General features: G+C 45.5%; 3 protein-coding genes across 9 annotated transcripts in view; 1 reads left to right on the plus strand and 2 right to left on the minus strand.

Moving 5' to 3' along the window:
• ST6GALNAC3 (ST6 N-acetylgalactosaminide alpha-2,6-sialyltransferase 3) overlaps nucleotides 1-4863 on the minus strand; it is a 231486-nt gene extending 226623 nt beyond the window's left edge. The window contains exons 1-3 of one of the 6 annotated variants that reach the window (XM_021404849.1): nucleotides 4736-4859; nucleotides 4516-4586; nucleotides 1726-1812 (exon numbers count right to left, since the gene is read on the minus strand). In XM_021404849.1, coding sequence (XP_021260524.1) covers nucleotides 1726-1768 — 43 coding nt within the window. In that variant the 5' untranslated portion in view covers nucleotides 1769-1812; nucleotides 4516-4586; nucleotides 4736-4859. Of the gene's footprint in view, nucleotides 1-1725 lie in introns of all 6 variants that reach the window. The other 5 variants (XM_021404848.1, XM_021404850.1, XM_021404847.1 and 2 more) reach the window with 5 other exon arrangements.
• On the minus strand, nucleotides 4948-13632 carry PIF1 (PIF1 5'-to-3' DNA helicase). 2 transcript variants are annotated; one of them, XM_021404839.1, is made up of 12 exons: nucleotides 13020-13632; nucleotides 12187-12292; nucleotides 11939-12064; nucleotides 11690-11843; nucleotides 10921-11035; nucleotides 10744-10850; nucleotides 10219-10358; nucleotides 9457-9563; nucleotides 8579-8666; nucleotides 7879-8024; nucleotides 6367-6558; nucleotides 4948-6037 (listed from the first exon to the last, which is right to left on the minus strand). In XM_021404839.1, exons 1-12 carry the CDS (start codon nucleotides 13488-13490, stop codon nucleotides 5981-5983), a joined length of 1809 nt encoding a protein of 602 aa, XP_021260514.1. In that variant the 5' UTR covers nucleotides 13491-13632; the 3' UTR covers nucleotides 4948-5980. The 2 variants fall into 2 exon arrangements, with proteins under 2 accessions (XP_021260514.1, XP_021260513.1); XM_021404838.1 differs by lacking the exon at nucleotides 4948-6037 and adding an exon at nucleotides 6062-6267.
• On the plus strand, nucleotides 13650-15678 carry FAM183A (family with sequence similarity 183 member A). The gene is made up of 4 exons (XM_021404862.1): nucleotides 13650-13838; nucleotides 14122-14181; nucleotides 14331-14434; nucleotides 15434-15678. The coding sequence occupies exons 1-4, from the start codon at nucleotides 13706-13708 to the stop codon at nucleotides 15530-15532; spliced, it is 396 nt and encodes a 131-aa protein (XP_021260537.1). The 5' UTR covers nucleotides 13650-13705; the 3' UTR covers nucleotides 15533-15678.

Consider the following 15882-nt stretch of genomic DNA (forward strand, 5'->3'; position numbering starts at 1 on the left):
GCAGGAGGAAAAGTAGTATCAAATGCAGTCCTCATGCTGGAGGTTCCCTGCAGCCCTAGCTTCTCTTCGCAGTGAGCTGCCTCTTGAATCAGACTGAAAACCAGAATTGGTTTTCTTTAGGAATGCTTCCAAAAATCGCTAGCAAAGCCTGTCAGGGAGATGATGCTTCTTTACCATATTAGTTTCTTGATCTGTAAACTAATCAACAAAAGTACGATCTATACCTTCTAGAAATACTGAATAAGTATTACACTTGCAATTTTTTGCCTGTTCTTTTTGATGTGTTATATTTTTATGAGGTCCTTGATGACACTCCCAGGACAAATGTCAAAATATGATTATCATTTCTTTTGACAATATTTTTATTAAAATAGTTTATAGGTCATTAAAGATGATGTTTTTGACCTTGTTTTTTTTTTTTTTTTTGAGATCTGAGTGCACAACACTACACAGCAATCTGTCAAAATAATATTCTGTCCATAATCTGAAATTTAAATTGCTTGTACACCAAGCAATTTTTATCCTTTGTGTTTTCTTGTTGTTTTCTTAAAGGAAGACACGCATAATATTTTTCCAGAAGTTTAGCTGACAGCAATAGTTACAGCTAGTGAAGACAAAAGAAGATATACCACTTTGTGGAAATTTGTCATTTTGACCTGACTGGATCATTGATGTATTCTATTTTCAGTGTGAACTTTCTATTAAAACAGTCATAGCTTGTTACTGTCACAAGCAAAATGGTTTTTATTTTAAGATCACTTTCATCTAGAGAGAAGATGTGTAAAAAAAGATCCTGCTTCAAAATGTCCTTCCTTATTATTAAACTCATTCTGTTAACATCCACTTACCTAATGTAGTACACATTGAAATTCTGGCAATTAGATATTAACTCATTCTAGATAAGTATTTCTTAGTTTACTTTATATTGCAAAGTCTCTATTGAAAGTATTTAGTATTATTATGGTTATATTTATTTGTTTAGTTTTCTATAGTGTACCCCAATAATCCAACACAAACATGGAGGCAACTTACCTAGAATGCTTTTACAGAATGAGTTTCAGATGAAGATGATTACAGTGTATGACTTCCAAGATGTATTACAAAGCTTAAAAGATATTTTTCAAGCCAAGTTATTCTTACGTTAATCTAGATGAATGTTCTTTCATTGAATAAACAGTAAGACAACTATAAATCTGTCTAGCCTTCACCTGGAGACATTAAAAGATGTGTGTTGCCTCTTCTTGGTGACTGATTAACTAGTATAATAGTTTTAAGAAGTTTTACTACAGTTTTACCTGAATGCCTGGTTTCATCTGCAAAATACATTACATTTTAAGGTGATACTTGATGGTTTAGAATCACTGGTCTTTCAATAAGCAAAGCAGATTGTTAATAGTAATTAAAAAAAATGTACAACTACAGAAAATAAAAGTTGCCCAGTAGCTTATGAAAAATACACAAAGATGCGATTCATACGAATACCCACCTAGCAGCTGACAAAAAATAAATTAAGAAATAAGAGAAAATCCCTTAAAATGCCAGACTTCATATTACTAAACAGAAAAAATAAAAAAATAAAATAATCCATTTTCTGTCAAAGACATTGATATCATGGTTCTACATTCCTGCAAAGAGATTATAATAAACAATTCAGTAAAATCACATGCTAAGTTTACATTTGGAATATGGTGGGCTTATTTCAGTTGCTAATAATTTTGTCAGTACCTTTTAAGATGCTCTGGGTGCCTACTTGGCCTCCAGTTGCCATTCCAGAAGATCTCTCTTAAGCTGTTTGTCACATCTGATAGTCTCCTGCATCAACACCGTAATGGATTTTATAAGAATTCAGGCAGAACAGCATTTAATAATTATAACTTTACTTGTTATCTGAGACATCCACCGTGGCTTCACCAAGGACAAATCATGCCTGACCAAATTGGTGACCTTCTGATGACCTTCTGGTGACCTTTGGTGGCATCAGTGAATGACTGACATCACCCATCTGAACTCGTGCAAGGCCTTTGACGTGGTCTCACACCACATCTGTATCACTAAACTGGAGATATACAGATTTGAAGGCTGAACTATTCAGTAGAGTAGGAATTGGTTGGATGGTCATAGTCAGAGGGTTGTGATCAACAGCTCTATGCCTAGGTGGAGGCTGGTGATGAGCAGTGTCCCGCAGAGGCTCACTGCTGAGACCAGTGCTCTTCAACATCCTTATCAGTGACAGAGTCAAGGATATTGAGTGTACCCTCAGCAGTTCGCTGATGATACCAAGCTGAGTGGTGCAGTTGATACAGTAGAAGGGAAGGACACCACCCAGAGGGACCTGAACAGGTTCAGAAACTGGGCCCATGAAAACCTCATGAAATTCAATAATGCCAAGTGATAGGACAAGGAGGAAATGGTACTACACAAAAAGAAGGAAGACTTAGGTTAAACATTAGAAAGAAACTATTTACTGACACAGCAGCTCAGAGAGCTGTGAGTGCCCCATCAAGGCTGGGCAGGGTGGGGCCCTGGCCAGCCTGATCTGGTGGGGGGCACCCAGCCCAAGGCAGGGGGTTGGGACTGTGCGGTCTTTAAATTCCCTTCCAACCTAAGCCATTCCACGATTCTATTACGCTTGTTATCAACTTATTTTGCTTGCAAAACTAGATTTCATGAATTAGTAGCTTAGCTAAAAAATTCCACCAAGTATCCTTATAATTTGCAATGAAAACAGGAATTAAATAATCATACAGGAAATAGCAAGACAGATTTTACACATCTAAATGCAATCTTTAGTAATGTGGGTCTTTTCTCATGCTAATAATACAATTGCTTAGATTTAGCAGTAGAAGACAATTGCATGTCATCAAGCAGTATAATACAAAATGAGAAACTTTTAATATCTGAGAAAAATGACATTATTAGCATTCATAGCATAGCCTATAATGTACCGTATTTCCATTACTTAAGAGTAGCATTTGTTTGATCTATTCAGAGCAATTCTGAATGAGGGAAGTAATTCATGGACTCAATAATATTACAGCATCTGAGACCAAGAGGAATATCGCTTCCTTTGCTGCTCATCACAGAACTTCTGGGTACAGACTGCAAGGACATATTCATGTTTAATTATTATGAAAATGTCACGTAAAAATGAGAGAGGAGTTAAATCACTGTACAAAGATTTAAACTGGAAGCGAGTGAGGTTTTAATAACGCTCTACACGTGAATTATGTTTCCAATAACACATAAATGTATTATGAAACTTTAGCCAATAAAAAGCAGTTTCCTACAGCTTAATGTATTTGAGAAGAGAATGGCTGTACTTGTGGTAACAGAAATACCAATTATGAATCAAACACATAGTTTAATTCACTTCATTATAGCTGCAGTTATTAAGTTAAGGCAAAAGCCACGCTTAAATACTTTCTCCTCAGTTTGTGAAAGTGGAGAGGCAATATTCATTTCCTCAAATTTATGGGAGCACAAAAATTAGAACCCAGCTCCTCTTTGTAGTGCCATGAACTCTCTTGGCTTGCCTCTCATTTTAACACCATTCCAGCCATGCTGCAGGCAACTTCCTACCTCTCTCCTGCCACAGAAACAGCTGTTTCATCCTAGACCATTTCCCTTATGACCATAGCACCTGCAGCCATGCTTCTGTACCCCAGCATACTCAAAGGCACAGATTGTACAAGAAGCCACAGGAGAGGGCAGAGATAAAATTCCATAGAGAACTGATACATTCGATATGTGGTGCATGGCATGTCAGGCACTGACCACCTCTATAAGGGACACCAAGGGAGGATGGAGACAGTGTCAGCTGGTGATCCACACAACAAGATGGATGAAAGCAAGAACTCAGCCCACAGAGGTGGAGGAGGGAGATAAAGACCTGGCTGAAATTATGCACAAAGTGCAAACGGGACAGCACAGAGGTTTGTGGCCAGGGTGTGCAGCACAAAACAGCATAAGGAAAGGACCAAGGGTGCTGGAAGAGGAAGACATACTATCAAAGGAGTAAGAGGTTGCAAGAAGAGGCTGGCATGCCATGCCTGTGCTCCACATGTGCCACCACAGGAGGAAAGAGCGGAACCGGAGCACCCCCCAGATCCAGTCACCCCAACTGGATGTCACTGCCAAGTCAGCTGGAGAGCACAACCTGCAGGCCAGGAGAGGTCACCCACCCCAGTTGCCCTGTAATACAGAGCCACAAGAGAGTTCAGGCCCCCACCCTAAGTGTGGAGGAGGCTCTGGGAACTCCATGCCCCCACAGCAATGCTTCAGCATGATGGCACCCTACTGTTCAGGGTTGGCAGCACATGAAGGTCATATTTCAGTTTCTCCCCATATGCAAGCGAACTGCTGAAGTCAAGCGCAAATAACACTCTCCAATTCTTAAAAAAAGTATATCTATATGCATTCACAGTATCTACAGACATACGTACAGTAAGGGAAGGAGAGCCTGAAAGACCAGGGTAGTGCCAGGAGCAGCCTACATGCTGAGAGGAGCAGTCTCACCTTCCAGGCTCCAGCCCCCATCGTGATACTTCCATCTAACACCAGACAGACTTCTTTGAAGAAGCAATACGCTGGTACATCAAGAAGGAGAGAGTAAGCATGTCTGAATAACTTTCACACTTATATTTTGCTATTCCTTCCTACCACTCTAACCCCCATGACCAAAGAAATATAAACCACACTTGAAAACAACCAAACATTTTGAATCCTTACCACAGACCTGTTTGTTCTTAGGTTAACCAACAGCTATCCAGTCTCCTCGCCTGGCTTTAAAGACAGCAGCTGCTAAGGCTTGCCCTCCAGCTTGCTCAAGCTGCAGAAGTTTTGTTACAGAGACTCTCCTGAAAGATGCAAATTTCAGTTGGAAGTTATTTCACTTTAAGTAACAGGCATATTTTTAAATGGTTAATCTTCAAGCAATGCCTCAAAATACAAAGGCCAAAGTTTATGTTTTATTAAGGCTTTTAGAAAAGGACAGTATATTTGTTCCATTCATCCCTGCTTTTACTGAAATAGGTGGTTACAGCCCACTTCTGAGGTCCTCGGTCATTTTCCTATTGTACATTCAACTTCCACCTCACTACTCAGATGTGTTTCTAGCAGAAATTCCTTCCTGTTTGAAAGCCTCACATGTTTAAAGAAGAGAGGGTCCCATCAGCACTCATCTCTGCTCACTCCCCTCTTGCCGTAGGGGTAACAGATCTTTCCAGTTCTTGTAGTTCCATAATTATGGGTATAAGTAGTAGGATTTGCTCGTATCTGTAACAATACCACCTCCTCTTGGAAGGTTAAAAAAAAAAAAAACAAACATGCTGTTGCATGCAACAGACTAACAAAAAGGACATGTATCAGCATAGCAGGTGATGTGCAGCTCTTTACATTTTTGTTTGTGGAAGAAGTTGAGCAAAGCCTACTGGTGTTAAACATCCAAAAGGCAAGAACATCCAGGCACAAAATATACAGTGAAATCCTGGCTCCCAGCAGCTCCTCACTTGCAGGAAAATCACACACACATTCTAGATACTTCACAGTGCTTTCCCTCATGTCGCCAGCTCTAGCGAACGGGTCCAGCCCACTGAGGTAAAAGGGACACACAACTTCAACTGCAGTATACTTGAAGAAAAATATCCAAGTTTCACAGTCAAGATATTTGGAGGATAAAACGTATTCATGCAGTCAGGATAAAATCATAGGAAGGTCTCTCTGACACATTCTTGTTCAGTATTTTGTTTGCTGGTCACTTTTGTGACACAGAAGTACTCAAGACCATGGGAACAGAAAGGGACTGTAGAATACTTCCCAATTTCAGAGGAATGGGACTGGGAAATTTCTACGTATCCAGAGTCAGTTGAATTAAGAAATAAAAAACCTTCAACTTCATTTATGGTATCACATATACTTCACAGCAAGGTTGCTGCAACTCAGCAGTCTCTGCTGGTGCCTCACAGAGGCCAGAAAAACATTCTCAGCTGCATTTCCAGTTCTCTTTCTCATCATCATCTGGGTGGGTGCGGAGTGAATCCTAACACAGGGAAAACAAAATACAAGAGGTTTCTGGTTTGCCACTTTGCTTTATTCCCCTTTAGTCCTTTCTGCAAGAGGAGGATCAAAGAGTGCCAGCTGTCCCTTTCACCCACGTGGCCAGGTAGTCTTATACAATCCCAAAACCGCAGGAGGTGTTTTGCCACCGAGAGCTGCCCCAACACATTGCCTCCCCATAGTTTCATCTCTCTTGCCGCTAGAAGTTTTAAGCTAGATCATTCAAGTTAGGAACAAAAAGGAGCACCTCAGTCCAGGCATCTATCATCCTGGTTGCACAAGGCACTCTGCTGGTACGGGACTTTTCGTTACCTGGGTTTGAAGTTGATGACGTTTCAGCTGCCTGTAGAACTGCAACACAGTAGGATCAGCTCTCACTACTTTAGGGTCAAAATCCAGAACACGAAGGCCTGCAAGGCTGCGGGCTCGGGAAAGGGCTACATAAGCCTGCCCACTTTCAAAGACTCGAGACAGGGAGATTTCCACAGAATCTAGAGACATGCCCTATCAAAGAAAGGGAGAAACAGGTTACACAGCAAAAAAAAAAAAAAAAAAAAAAAAACAGAACATTGTGTCATATCAATACTAAACTATCCTGTGAATTTGTCAAAAGTTACCATCCCCAGTGTACAAGCTTGGTAAGAAAGGCAGCCTCTTGTTTATTTAATTAAAAGATGGGAACCAGTAGAAGAAAAAACAACAGTTTCCCAATGTCATTATGTCATTATGTTGCTATCAAACAAGAGAGATCCTTTCAGAATCTAAAAGACAGCTGTAAGAAGAAGGGGACAGACTTTTTAGCAGGGTCTGTTGTTATAGGACAAGGGGAAACTTTCAGAACTAAGAGAGGGGACATGTAGATTAGGTAAGAGAAAAAGTTGTGTATTTCTCATTTTTTGAACACAAAAAGGGTGATGAAGTACTGGAATAGGTTGCCCAGAGAGACAGTGAATGCCCCATCCCTGGATACATTCAAGATGAGGCTGGACGGGGCTCTGAGCACCTGATGGAGGTGTAGGCATCTCTTTTCATTACAGAAGAGTTGGACTACATGGCTTTTAAGAGTCTCCTCCAACTCAAACAATATGATGATTTTATGAGCCTGCTATTGTGTGAAATTCCACAAACTCCATGCACTCAACACAGCAGGGAAAGAAATCCCACTGTTTTCACTCCTAGTAATCAAATGGAGAAGTAGCCAGTTTCAAGGAGTCCTCAGACAGACCACCTGAGAGAGAGTTCGGGTTAGAACCAGCAAGCCTTATCCCAAGAGGCAGCAGCAGGATTTACAACAGAGCCTGGGGGCAAGCTCATAGGTCTTCAACAGAGAAGTGCTTATCAAAGTGTATGAATTATTCTGGAAAGGTAGGAAATGCATTATTTACATTGGGAAAAAAAAAAGCCAGCACACCTTTGAAAGCAAAGTCCAGCCCAAATAGAACAGCTATAACTCCTGCAGCTTCCTCAGGTACACAAAGCAAGCTGCAGGATCATTAATGCTGATGACTAATAGGGAAACACAGACTCGACCAGCCTACTAACTACTGCTGCTTTCCAGTCCAGCACCAACTGTGTAGATAGCAGCACCATTATGGAAATTCCACAGTCAAAAATGGAGTAGCAACACTACTGTCTACCAAACTAAGATTATAGACAGTCATCATGAACAGAAGAGATGCTGTCTTCTTTGCAACAAGAGATACATAACCTAGAGCTTTTCTATGACAAGTTTTTCTTCCAATTTTACCAGCAACATAAGCAGCCCCAGAGGATCAGGCTTATGACACTATAAAAGTCTACAGACAGCTGCAGAAATGTGCTCACCTGGCTCTTGTGAATGGAAATGGCCCATGCCAATTTTAGGGGCAACTGTTGGCGACTCAGGTGAACTCCTGATGGCCCTTTGAAGAGCCACCTCTCCATTTTGATAACTCGTGTGACTCCACAGAGAAACCTCACCTTGGGCAGCCCTGGGGGAATGGGAACAAGAGGAAAATAACAGCATATTCCTGACATTCAGCAGCAGTAAGCCAACAGATTTAAGAACATTCTTCCTCACACTAGTATTTCATGAATTTTAGGGCTGCATTAAAAAAAAAATCCCATATCAAAACCAAAAAATCCACCCCACACACTAAGTAGGATGTTCTGAAATGACATATGTAACTCAAGCAGGAGAGTTACATGCAGCTAATTTGTCAGTTGAGATACCTGCAATGTGTATTTTCTCTGTAACAGAACAATACTCTAAGGAAAAAAAAAACACTAAAACTTGTTTCAAAGACACAGAAATAAATGCAAATGAGTATACATATCTGAAGAATGAAGAAAGCAAACACAGGATGCCTTACAAATACCTACAGCTGATGCACCACATCACATGACAGCCAACGAGAACCACTAATGGTTTGCTGCAGAGAAGCTCTCTTCCCTGCTTTTCCTTAAATTATTCTTAACAAACAGTAAAGAAAATTAGCAAGTCATCAGCACAGCAGTAATATTGTTAAAATAAAGGTTATTTTACCCTTCTGTTCAGTTTCAAATCCTACAACAACTCCTCGTGCTCCATTTACCAGCCCTTGAGACACGTCCAGATTTTTAGCTAGCATCACCTACAGGGAAGGAGAGGGGGAAAACAAGAATTAGTGTGGTGGTTTTCTAGTCTGTTCAGCCACTTTCAGCTAAGCTTCTAGCAAGAATGTATGAGTGTGGCCACATCATTCTATTGCAGATTAGAGCACAGTCTCTGATTTAACTGAAGCTACCTCACAGCCTTCCCTTCCTAGGATTCCCAGCTACATAATTCTGCAGCACTGAACACTTTTCCCCTGGGCTGATTCTGTTCACAGCTGCAACCTCAGATCCAGGGAAGCAGTTTCCCCCTCCCAAATGCCAGCAAGCCTAGATGATTCTAGAAGCTGCAGAGGAACACCTTTCTAAGGCAAAGCATCACCCAGTGGTACTGCTTTACCATAATCCTGCATCCTTTCCACTCTGACAGCCCCAGCTCACAGCATGATAACCAGTACAGCATGTTTGGCAATCTGTGTCTTGCTCTTACAAGTCAGGAAGGCTGCTATACCCAAAGCTGAGACACCAAGCAACGAGCCTATGCTCTGCTTTGGGCCTGATGAGAAATGTACATCAAAGTCATTGTGGGCCACTATACACAGGACACAGACTTGTGCTCAAACCAAGTCAATCTTCTGCCTGGGTTCCAAGCAAGGATACTGAGATCGAGCTAATATAGCCAGTCTTATGTTGGCTTGGCATGGTTGTTCCATGCAGAATCTGTATTCTGCACATGAATCTATTATATATACTTACCTGCTATACCTTCATTTTCCTCATGCCATTTGATCTGCTGGTCTTTCCCAAACAAACATGTATACACACACTCACCTGAGCTCCAACCTTTAGCTCAACTCTACCACCCACAGGACACTGAGCATCAATTAACTTCACTAGCATCGGGTCACTGTCCAAAGCCTCAAAAGTGTGCAGTTCTCCTATGAAGCGAAAAAAAAAAAAAAAAATGTAGTGCCCAATTACATCTATCAGACATAAGCTACACAGTATTTGCAGGAGGCTCAGCGTTTATTTTTTGCAGCAATTCCTCTTATAGTGACAGAGGAGAATGGATGCTAAGAGTCTTGGATGCAAGCTTGGAACATCTAACAGTGTAAAGCTCAGTGTTACCTCCCTTCCCAACATACCTGCCAGAGCATGAGAAGGCTTGGGAATTAAGGACCAACAGTAAGCAGGAAATGACCAGCTACCATTTTAAGCATATAACCAATTTCACACCAGATCTCCAAAGAGGACTAAGGAGGAATCCTTGGGCTAAACAGGCTGGGAATGAAATAACCCTTAACTCAAACAGTGCCTGAGTTAGCCCATGGACTTTCTGAAATGCTACAGAAGGAAGAAGCAGGAGTATGGATGCAGTATCCATCATACCTCACAGAAAGCAATCAGCTCACTGTCTATTTCTCACCAAGAAAGAATAAAATGAATTTAAAAGGGGGAAAAAAAATTTCCCCAAGCAGCTCAACTCCAACACACACAACTGAGGCTATGACAGAACACCAACTCCTCCTGTCACTACAGTATCCCCTCTCAGAGCTCAGCCCTGAAGCCAGCAGCTTTCTGCATAGGATTCACCTGAGAGCTGTCGCAAGCGCCTCTCGTTTGTCAGTTCTACATCATCTTTGTGGGTGCAGAGCCGTGTAGCCAGGATCCCATCACGCTCAGACCTGTTAGTAGCTGTCTGCATCAGCAGACTGATAACCTCCTCTGTGCACCTGGTGACCAGGAAGAGGGCATTGTTATTTGAAGTGATGAGGGACAGGTCTTGAGCAGCAGTGACTTCCACAGAGCCACGTCAGGTTTTGAAGCCCAGGTCTCGAGAGAGACGGGCGGAGAAAAGCAACTACAAAAAGTGCAAGCGTGTGCCCCAGCCCATCCCCAGCTCAATATCCCTTGCATTTCCTATCAGAAGTTGCAAAGGGACACTCTAGAAAGGGCTTCTTCCTTACCTAGCATCATATCACAGACCACCTCACACTGACTAAGGCATTCATAGTTATTTCCCCCAGCCACACATCCCTCAGAGTAATGAGGGAGGGGTGAGCAATGGCTCCATCAGCAGGGAGCAGGGTCCAGAAGCAGAGCTGAGTTTCTGCTCACCTGCCTAAACGGACTGCACTCAGCAGTGAGATGAAGGTCTTATCAGTCTGCCTTCGCACTTCCGTTAGTTCCATGTTTATGTGGATGCATTTCCTCCAGCTTTTTGCCTGGTAAATCATTCTCTTGTTAAGAAAGAAAAATCAAAGTACGAGGATAAGCTTAGGGACAGCTTTGTACCTGGAAGCAGAATGTGGTTTCTTCATTAGCCTTGCAGACTGGGGGCAGCTGCAAGAAGTCCCCACAGATGATGAGCTGAATTCCTCCAAAAGGCTCATCTCGTCTTCTCACTGCCCTGAAAGGGAAAGAAGAGACATTTTGAATGTCCTCCAGGGCCTGAACACAGCCAAGTCTCAGAAGTTACTTCTCAGTCTGTCAGCAGGTTCCATCAGCCTCGTTAAAAGACTGTTATTCTTAGCTATGCCAGAAGAGTTAAAATAATTAAGCAATGTTATTACAGGACATTCATTTGTCTTTGTCTATCCAAAGAAAGTGTCATTGCCGATCTTTGTGATTCAGCAGCTGTTATAAGACAGCCGCCTCTTGCTCCTCACTGTTCAGAGGAACATCAGTTCATATGGAGTCAGAAAGTATAGGGAGCTGAAATGCATCTTAGAGTCACAGTAAAAACAGCAAGCTTAGCTGAGGAAGCAACAGAGAACTACTAGGAACAGCATAAATAGACAATTGTTTCCCAGACTCAGCTCTACGGACAGCATTTGACTCTAAGGACGGAAAGTGCAACCAGAACAGACACAGCTGGGAGGACAGGGACACAACCAAAACCTATCTCGTAACAAAGGTCTGTCCTAATGCTGGCTGCAATTTCAGGCTTCCCTCCAGACTTATGCCAATGGCTGCCTTGTATCCAACAACAAAACCACAGGAAGGAAGCAACCTGAAAGCAAAGGGAAACTCACTTCCGTTGTTTGACCTGACAGCCACTCACCTTGCCACTGCCTCCAGCTTGTCAAAGAACTTGCCATCCACCATGGAGATCTCATCGATGATTAAGCGCTGGCAGGCCAGCCAGTGCTGCCGCACCCCAGGTCTCTCTGCCAGCTGGATGCACTGCTCCAGTGGTGCCTTCCCAGAGCCGATCCCTGCCAGAGGAGAAGCAAGCAAACTCTGGGAAGTTCCTGACTGTTTGGGATGAGAGCAATAGCCCCCAGCCCCTTGCTGCCTGGCCAACCATTACCTGCGAAGGCGTGGAGGGTGGTACCACCGATGTGGCAAGCTGCCACTCCAGTGCTGGCTGTAGCGTAGGTGCTGTTCGGAGGGAGGGAGCCCACAATCTTCTTCAGCAGGAATGACTTTCCAGTCCCTGGGGGAGATAGAGAACACTGCTTTTACCAGGGTGTCACAGGGCTGCAGGGAACCGTCACCTCAGGGGTGCAGACAGTAGCAGCTTGGCACTGAGATCTTCACCCAAACTCAGCCTCTCACCCGCACAGCCAGTGAAGAAGATGCTCTTCCCACTGTGCACAGCACCCAGCACTGCCTCCTGCTCCACTGACAGCCGGGCACGGGGCCGCTTCTCCACACGAGGTACCTGTGGGACAGAAGCACGGTGGGCTTACTGGGAGGAACTGAATCACAGAATCATACAGGTGGGAAAAGACTTCTAAGACTATCCAGTCCAACCACCAACGCACCCCACCATGGCCTTCAGTGCCACATCTCCACAGTTCTGGAACACCTTCAGAGACGGTGACCCCCCCCCCCACACACACACACCTCCCTGTGCAGCCTGTGCCAGTGCATCACGTCTCTTGCTGAGGATAAACTGTTCATAATATCCAACCTGAAACTCCTCTGGCACAACTTAAGGCCATTCCCTCTTGTCCTATCACTATTACCCAGGAGTAGAGGCTGACCTTCACCTCACCACAAGCTCCCCTCAGGACACTGTAGAGAGTGATGAGAACACTCAGGGGAGACCTCTTCTCCAGACTCAACAATCCCAGTTCCTTCAGCTGCTCCCCATAACACTTGTGCTCCAGACCCCTCACAGCTCTGTTGCCCTTCTCCGAATACGCCTCAGGGCTTCAGTGTCTTTCTTGTATTAAGGGGCCCAGAACTGAACACAGCACTCGAGGTGCGGCCGAGCACAGGGAGAAGCTCGCCTCCTGCCCCTGCTGGCTGCTCTATGGCTGATACCAGCCGGGATGGCGTTAACCTTCTCGGCCACCCGGGCACACAGCTGGCTCGCGTTCAGCCGCTGCCAGCTCGCGCCCCCAAGATCCTTACCGCGCCGCCCTCCCCACCCGAGGCCTTACCTCCGCCGGGCGCTCCCCGCCGCCCCGGTCCCGCTCGGGGTCACGCCGCAGGTCGCGCTCCTGCAGCGGGCTGATAACGGAGAAGGAGGGCGGCGGGCGGCCCAGCAGGCGGGGCTGGCGCGGCACGCCCCGCGGCCCGGCGGCCAACTTGAGCCGCAGGAGGCGGAGGAAGCGGCGCAGGGCGTCGGGCGGGCAGTCGGAGAGCAGCACCTGGGCGCCGCCCGGGCCCACTCGCACCGCCGCGCGGCCCTCCCCCGCGAAGCGCGTGAAGAGCCGCACGGCGTCGCCTCCCAGAGCGAAGCTGAGCGCCGCCGCCTCCCCCCCGCCGCCGGCCACGCGCAGCACAGGCTGCCGCAGCTCGTCGCGACCCAGCAGCACCAGCGCGCCCCGCAGCACGCGGCGCAGAGGGCGCGCGCTCCCCGGCAGCGGCCGCTCCACGACGGCGGTGCAGCGCAGCTCCGCGTCCCCCATCGCAGTGCTGCCGGCGCTGCCCCGCCGCACGTTCAAACCCGCCGCGTGGAGCCGCCGTCCAATCAGCGCCGGGAGCTTTAATTCGACATCCAATAGGAGGCGAGAGAGGAAACTGGCGCAGGAGGCCGGCGTACCGCTAGTCTGACCGACCAGGAGCGCCGCGCGGCTCCACGTGACGCGTTGCCAGGCAGCGGGACGCAGCGCAGCGCGGCGCCATGGCCGCCCGAGGAGCGCAAAAGGAACCGCCGGACGCCGTGCACCTGAACAGGCTGCTGTGCGAGCGCGTGCGCAAGGAGCTGCGCTGCCAGCGGCTGCACACCGAGCACAGCATCAACCCGCTGAGGCGCGGTGAGCACCCACCCCCTGAGGATAGGGGAAGAATGGGGCTGGGGTGGGCGCCGGCAGCAGCGTGCAGAAGGCCGATCCCAGAAACTGAAGGGGGGAGAAATTGGTGTTAGCGCGCTCCTTTCCCTCTGCTCTGCGGCCGTTCGCTCCCTTACAGCCTCACTGAAACAGCTGGGCGTGGGCTGGGGAATAGCTACGTAGGACATTTGCAGTGATAAAGAACCTGCAGCCGGGTGCGACGCTGAACGCATGCTGAAGCCCTTCAGCCGCATCACTTCTCTTCCAGTTCACGCAGTCACCCAGAAGCCCATGTCCTGGCACGACAACATCGAGGAGCCTGCGGATGGTGAGACTGGGGATAAGCATGAGGAAATGACCCCTGCCCTGAGACTGCTAGTGCTGGGAAGGGATTAAGTTGTCCCCTTCTGACACATGGCCCCAGGTTTGTTAAGCTTTGTCATGCTTCATTTATATTTACGTCTCTTCACCCAACAGCCAGGTTTCTGAACATTATTCATCAAGCAGCATTAGAGCCAACAAAGAAATATTCAGAGCCACAAACAGAGAGCCAGGAAATAGGCTGGAACACAACGCCACTGGTGAGTAGAGCGCGTGACTCACGTTCAGCCCAGTGCCCAGGAAGATATTGGTGCAAGAAAATAATCTATGGTAAATACGAAAAACGGGAATGGCTACAATGCTCAAAGACAGCAAGTTTTGTCAAATTCAGACCTAAGAGGACTCTCCCTACTGATACAGTCTTGTCAACACAGAACCAGTAGTCTCACTCTGCAAAACTTGCATACAAAATATCTACAGTGACAGCTGACTCAAGCATATTGGCCATTGCCAAGCTGGGGGTCAGGGCTGCTTGTTAAAGCGTTCAGCTTTGAGCTACAGCCTAGTGAGCAATGCCAAGTGACACACGTAAGCACTGCGAAAAGAAGCGTAGAAGTGTGCTACATCTTTCAAACACATTGAAAGCACAACTAAAAAAACTAATAATCAGTTCAGCACACCTGAGGCAGAATATACCAGCGAGGACTCATTTGGAGAAACGTGAATAAGCAGCAGGATGAAGAATCTAATTAACAAGATGACATCAATCATATCTGCCAGGCAAATAGCTGTGACAACGACTTTGTAGATTAGCATTTCCACAAAGGCAAAAGAGGGCTTGACTGACTTTGGCCAGTTACAAGGAACTGAAGTAAGTAAGAATCTTCTGCAAATTTTCATATTACACTCTAAGTAAACTAGTTACTCGTGACAGTGACACACATACCAGGAGGCCTTCAGACTGATAGATACTGGTAGCAGGATTAGCCTGGCAGGAAAGAGACAACTAAATACAAACACAGAGAAGTGAGTTTACAGTCAAGATTCCTAATGGTGTTTCCGAAATTGAGCTCTCTCTTTTTCACCAGGTTCTAGTGTAATGAAACTGAACAGTATATTTCAAAATAAGTTGCACCTTACTAATTTAAGCATTTCTTAGCAGCAATGAAAAAGCTAAGCACATCACTCTTTTCAAAAGGGACTACAACTAATTCTAGGAAAAGCACATGCCTATCCAGTTTATGATAACTGTTTTCCAGATTGACATGGATCGCACTGATCGCAGACTCTTCTTCCCACGCCGGAAAACTGAGATCACTGAACATATGGCTGCCATGGGGCCCTTGAAGAAGCAGTAGGAGAAGCTGCAGTTGTAGAGTGGCAGAGCCACATAACATAGAATGAAGTAGCTAGAGCCAGCTAATGCATTTGGCCAGGGCTGTTATTAGGTGAGTCTGGATTTTTGGCAAGAGAAGATTGAAAAAAAAAAAAAAAAAAAAAAAAAGTGAGGATAGAGCCAACCCCAGTCTGTCCAGATTTGCAGCCTGGGGACAATTACAGAAATAAAACTATTTGTAAGACTGCTGCATTTGTCTCAGACTTCTGATTGTGATATCAGCAACATGACCCCGAATTCAAGTCCGCAAGTACACAGCAACAGTAGCTGTGGAAAAAGCTGTCAGAATGAAGGGAATATGGGGCACATCTT

Source organism: Numida meleagris, chromosome 7, assembly GCF_002078875.1.
Source record: "Numida meleagris isolate 19003 breed g44 Domestic line chromosome 7, NumMel1.0, whole genome shotgun sequence".
NCBI classification, from domain to species: Eukaryota; Metazoa; Chordata; class Aves; order Galliformes; family Numididae; genus Numida; species Numida meleagris.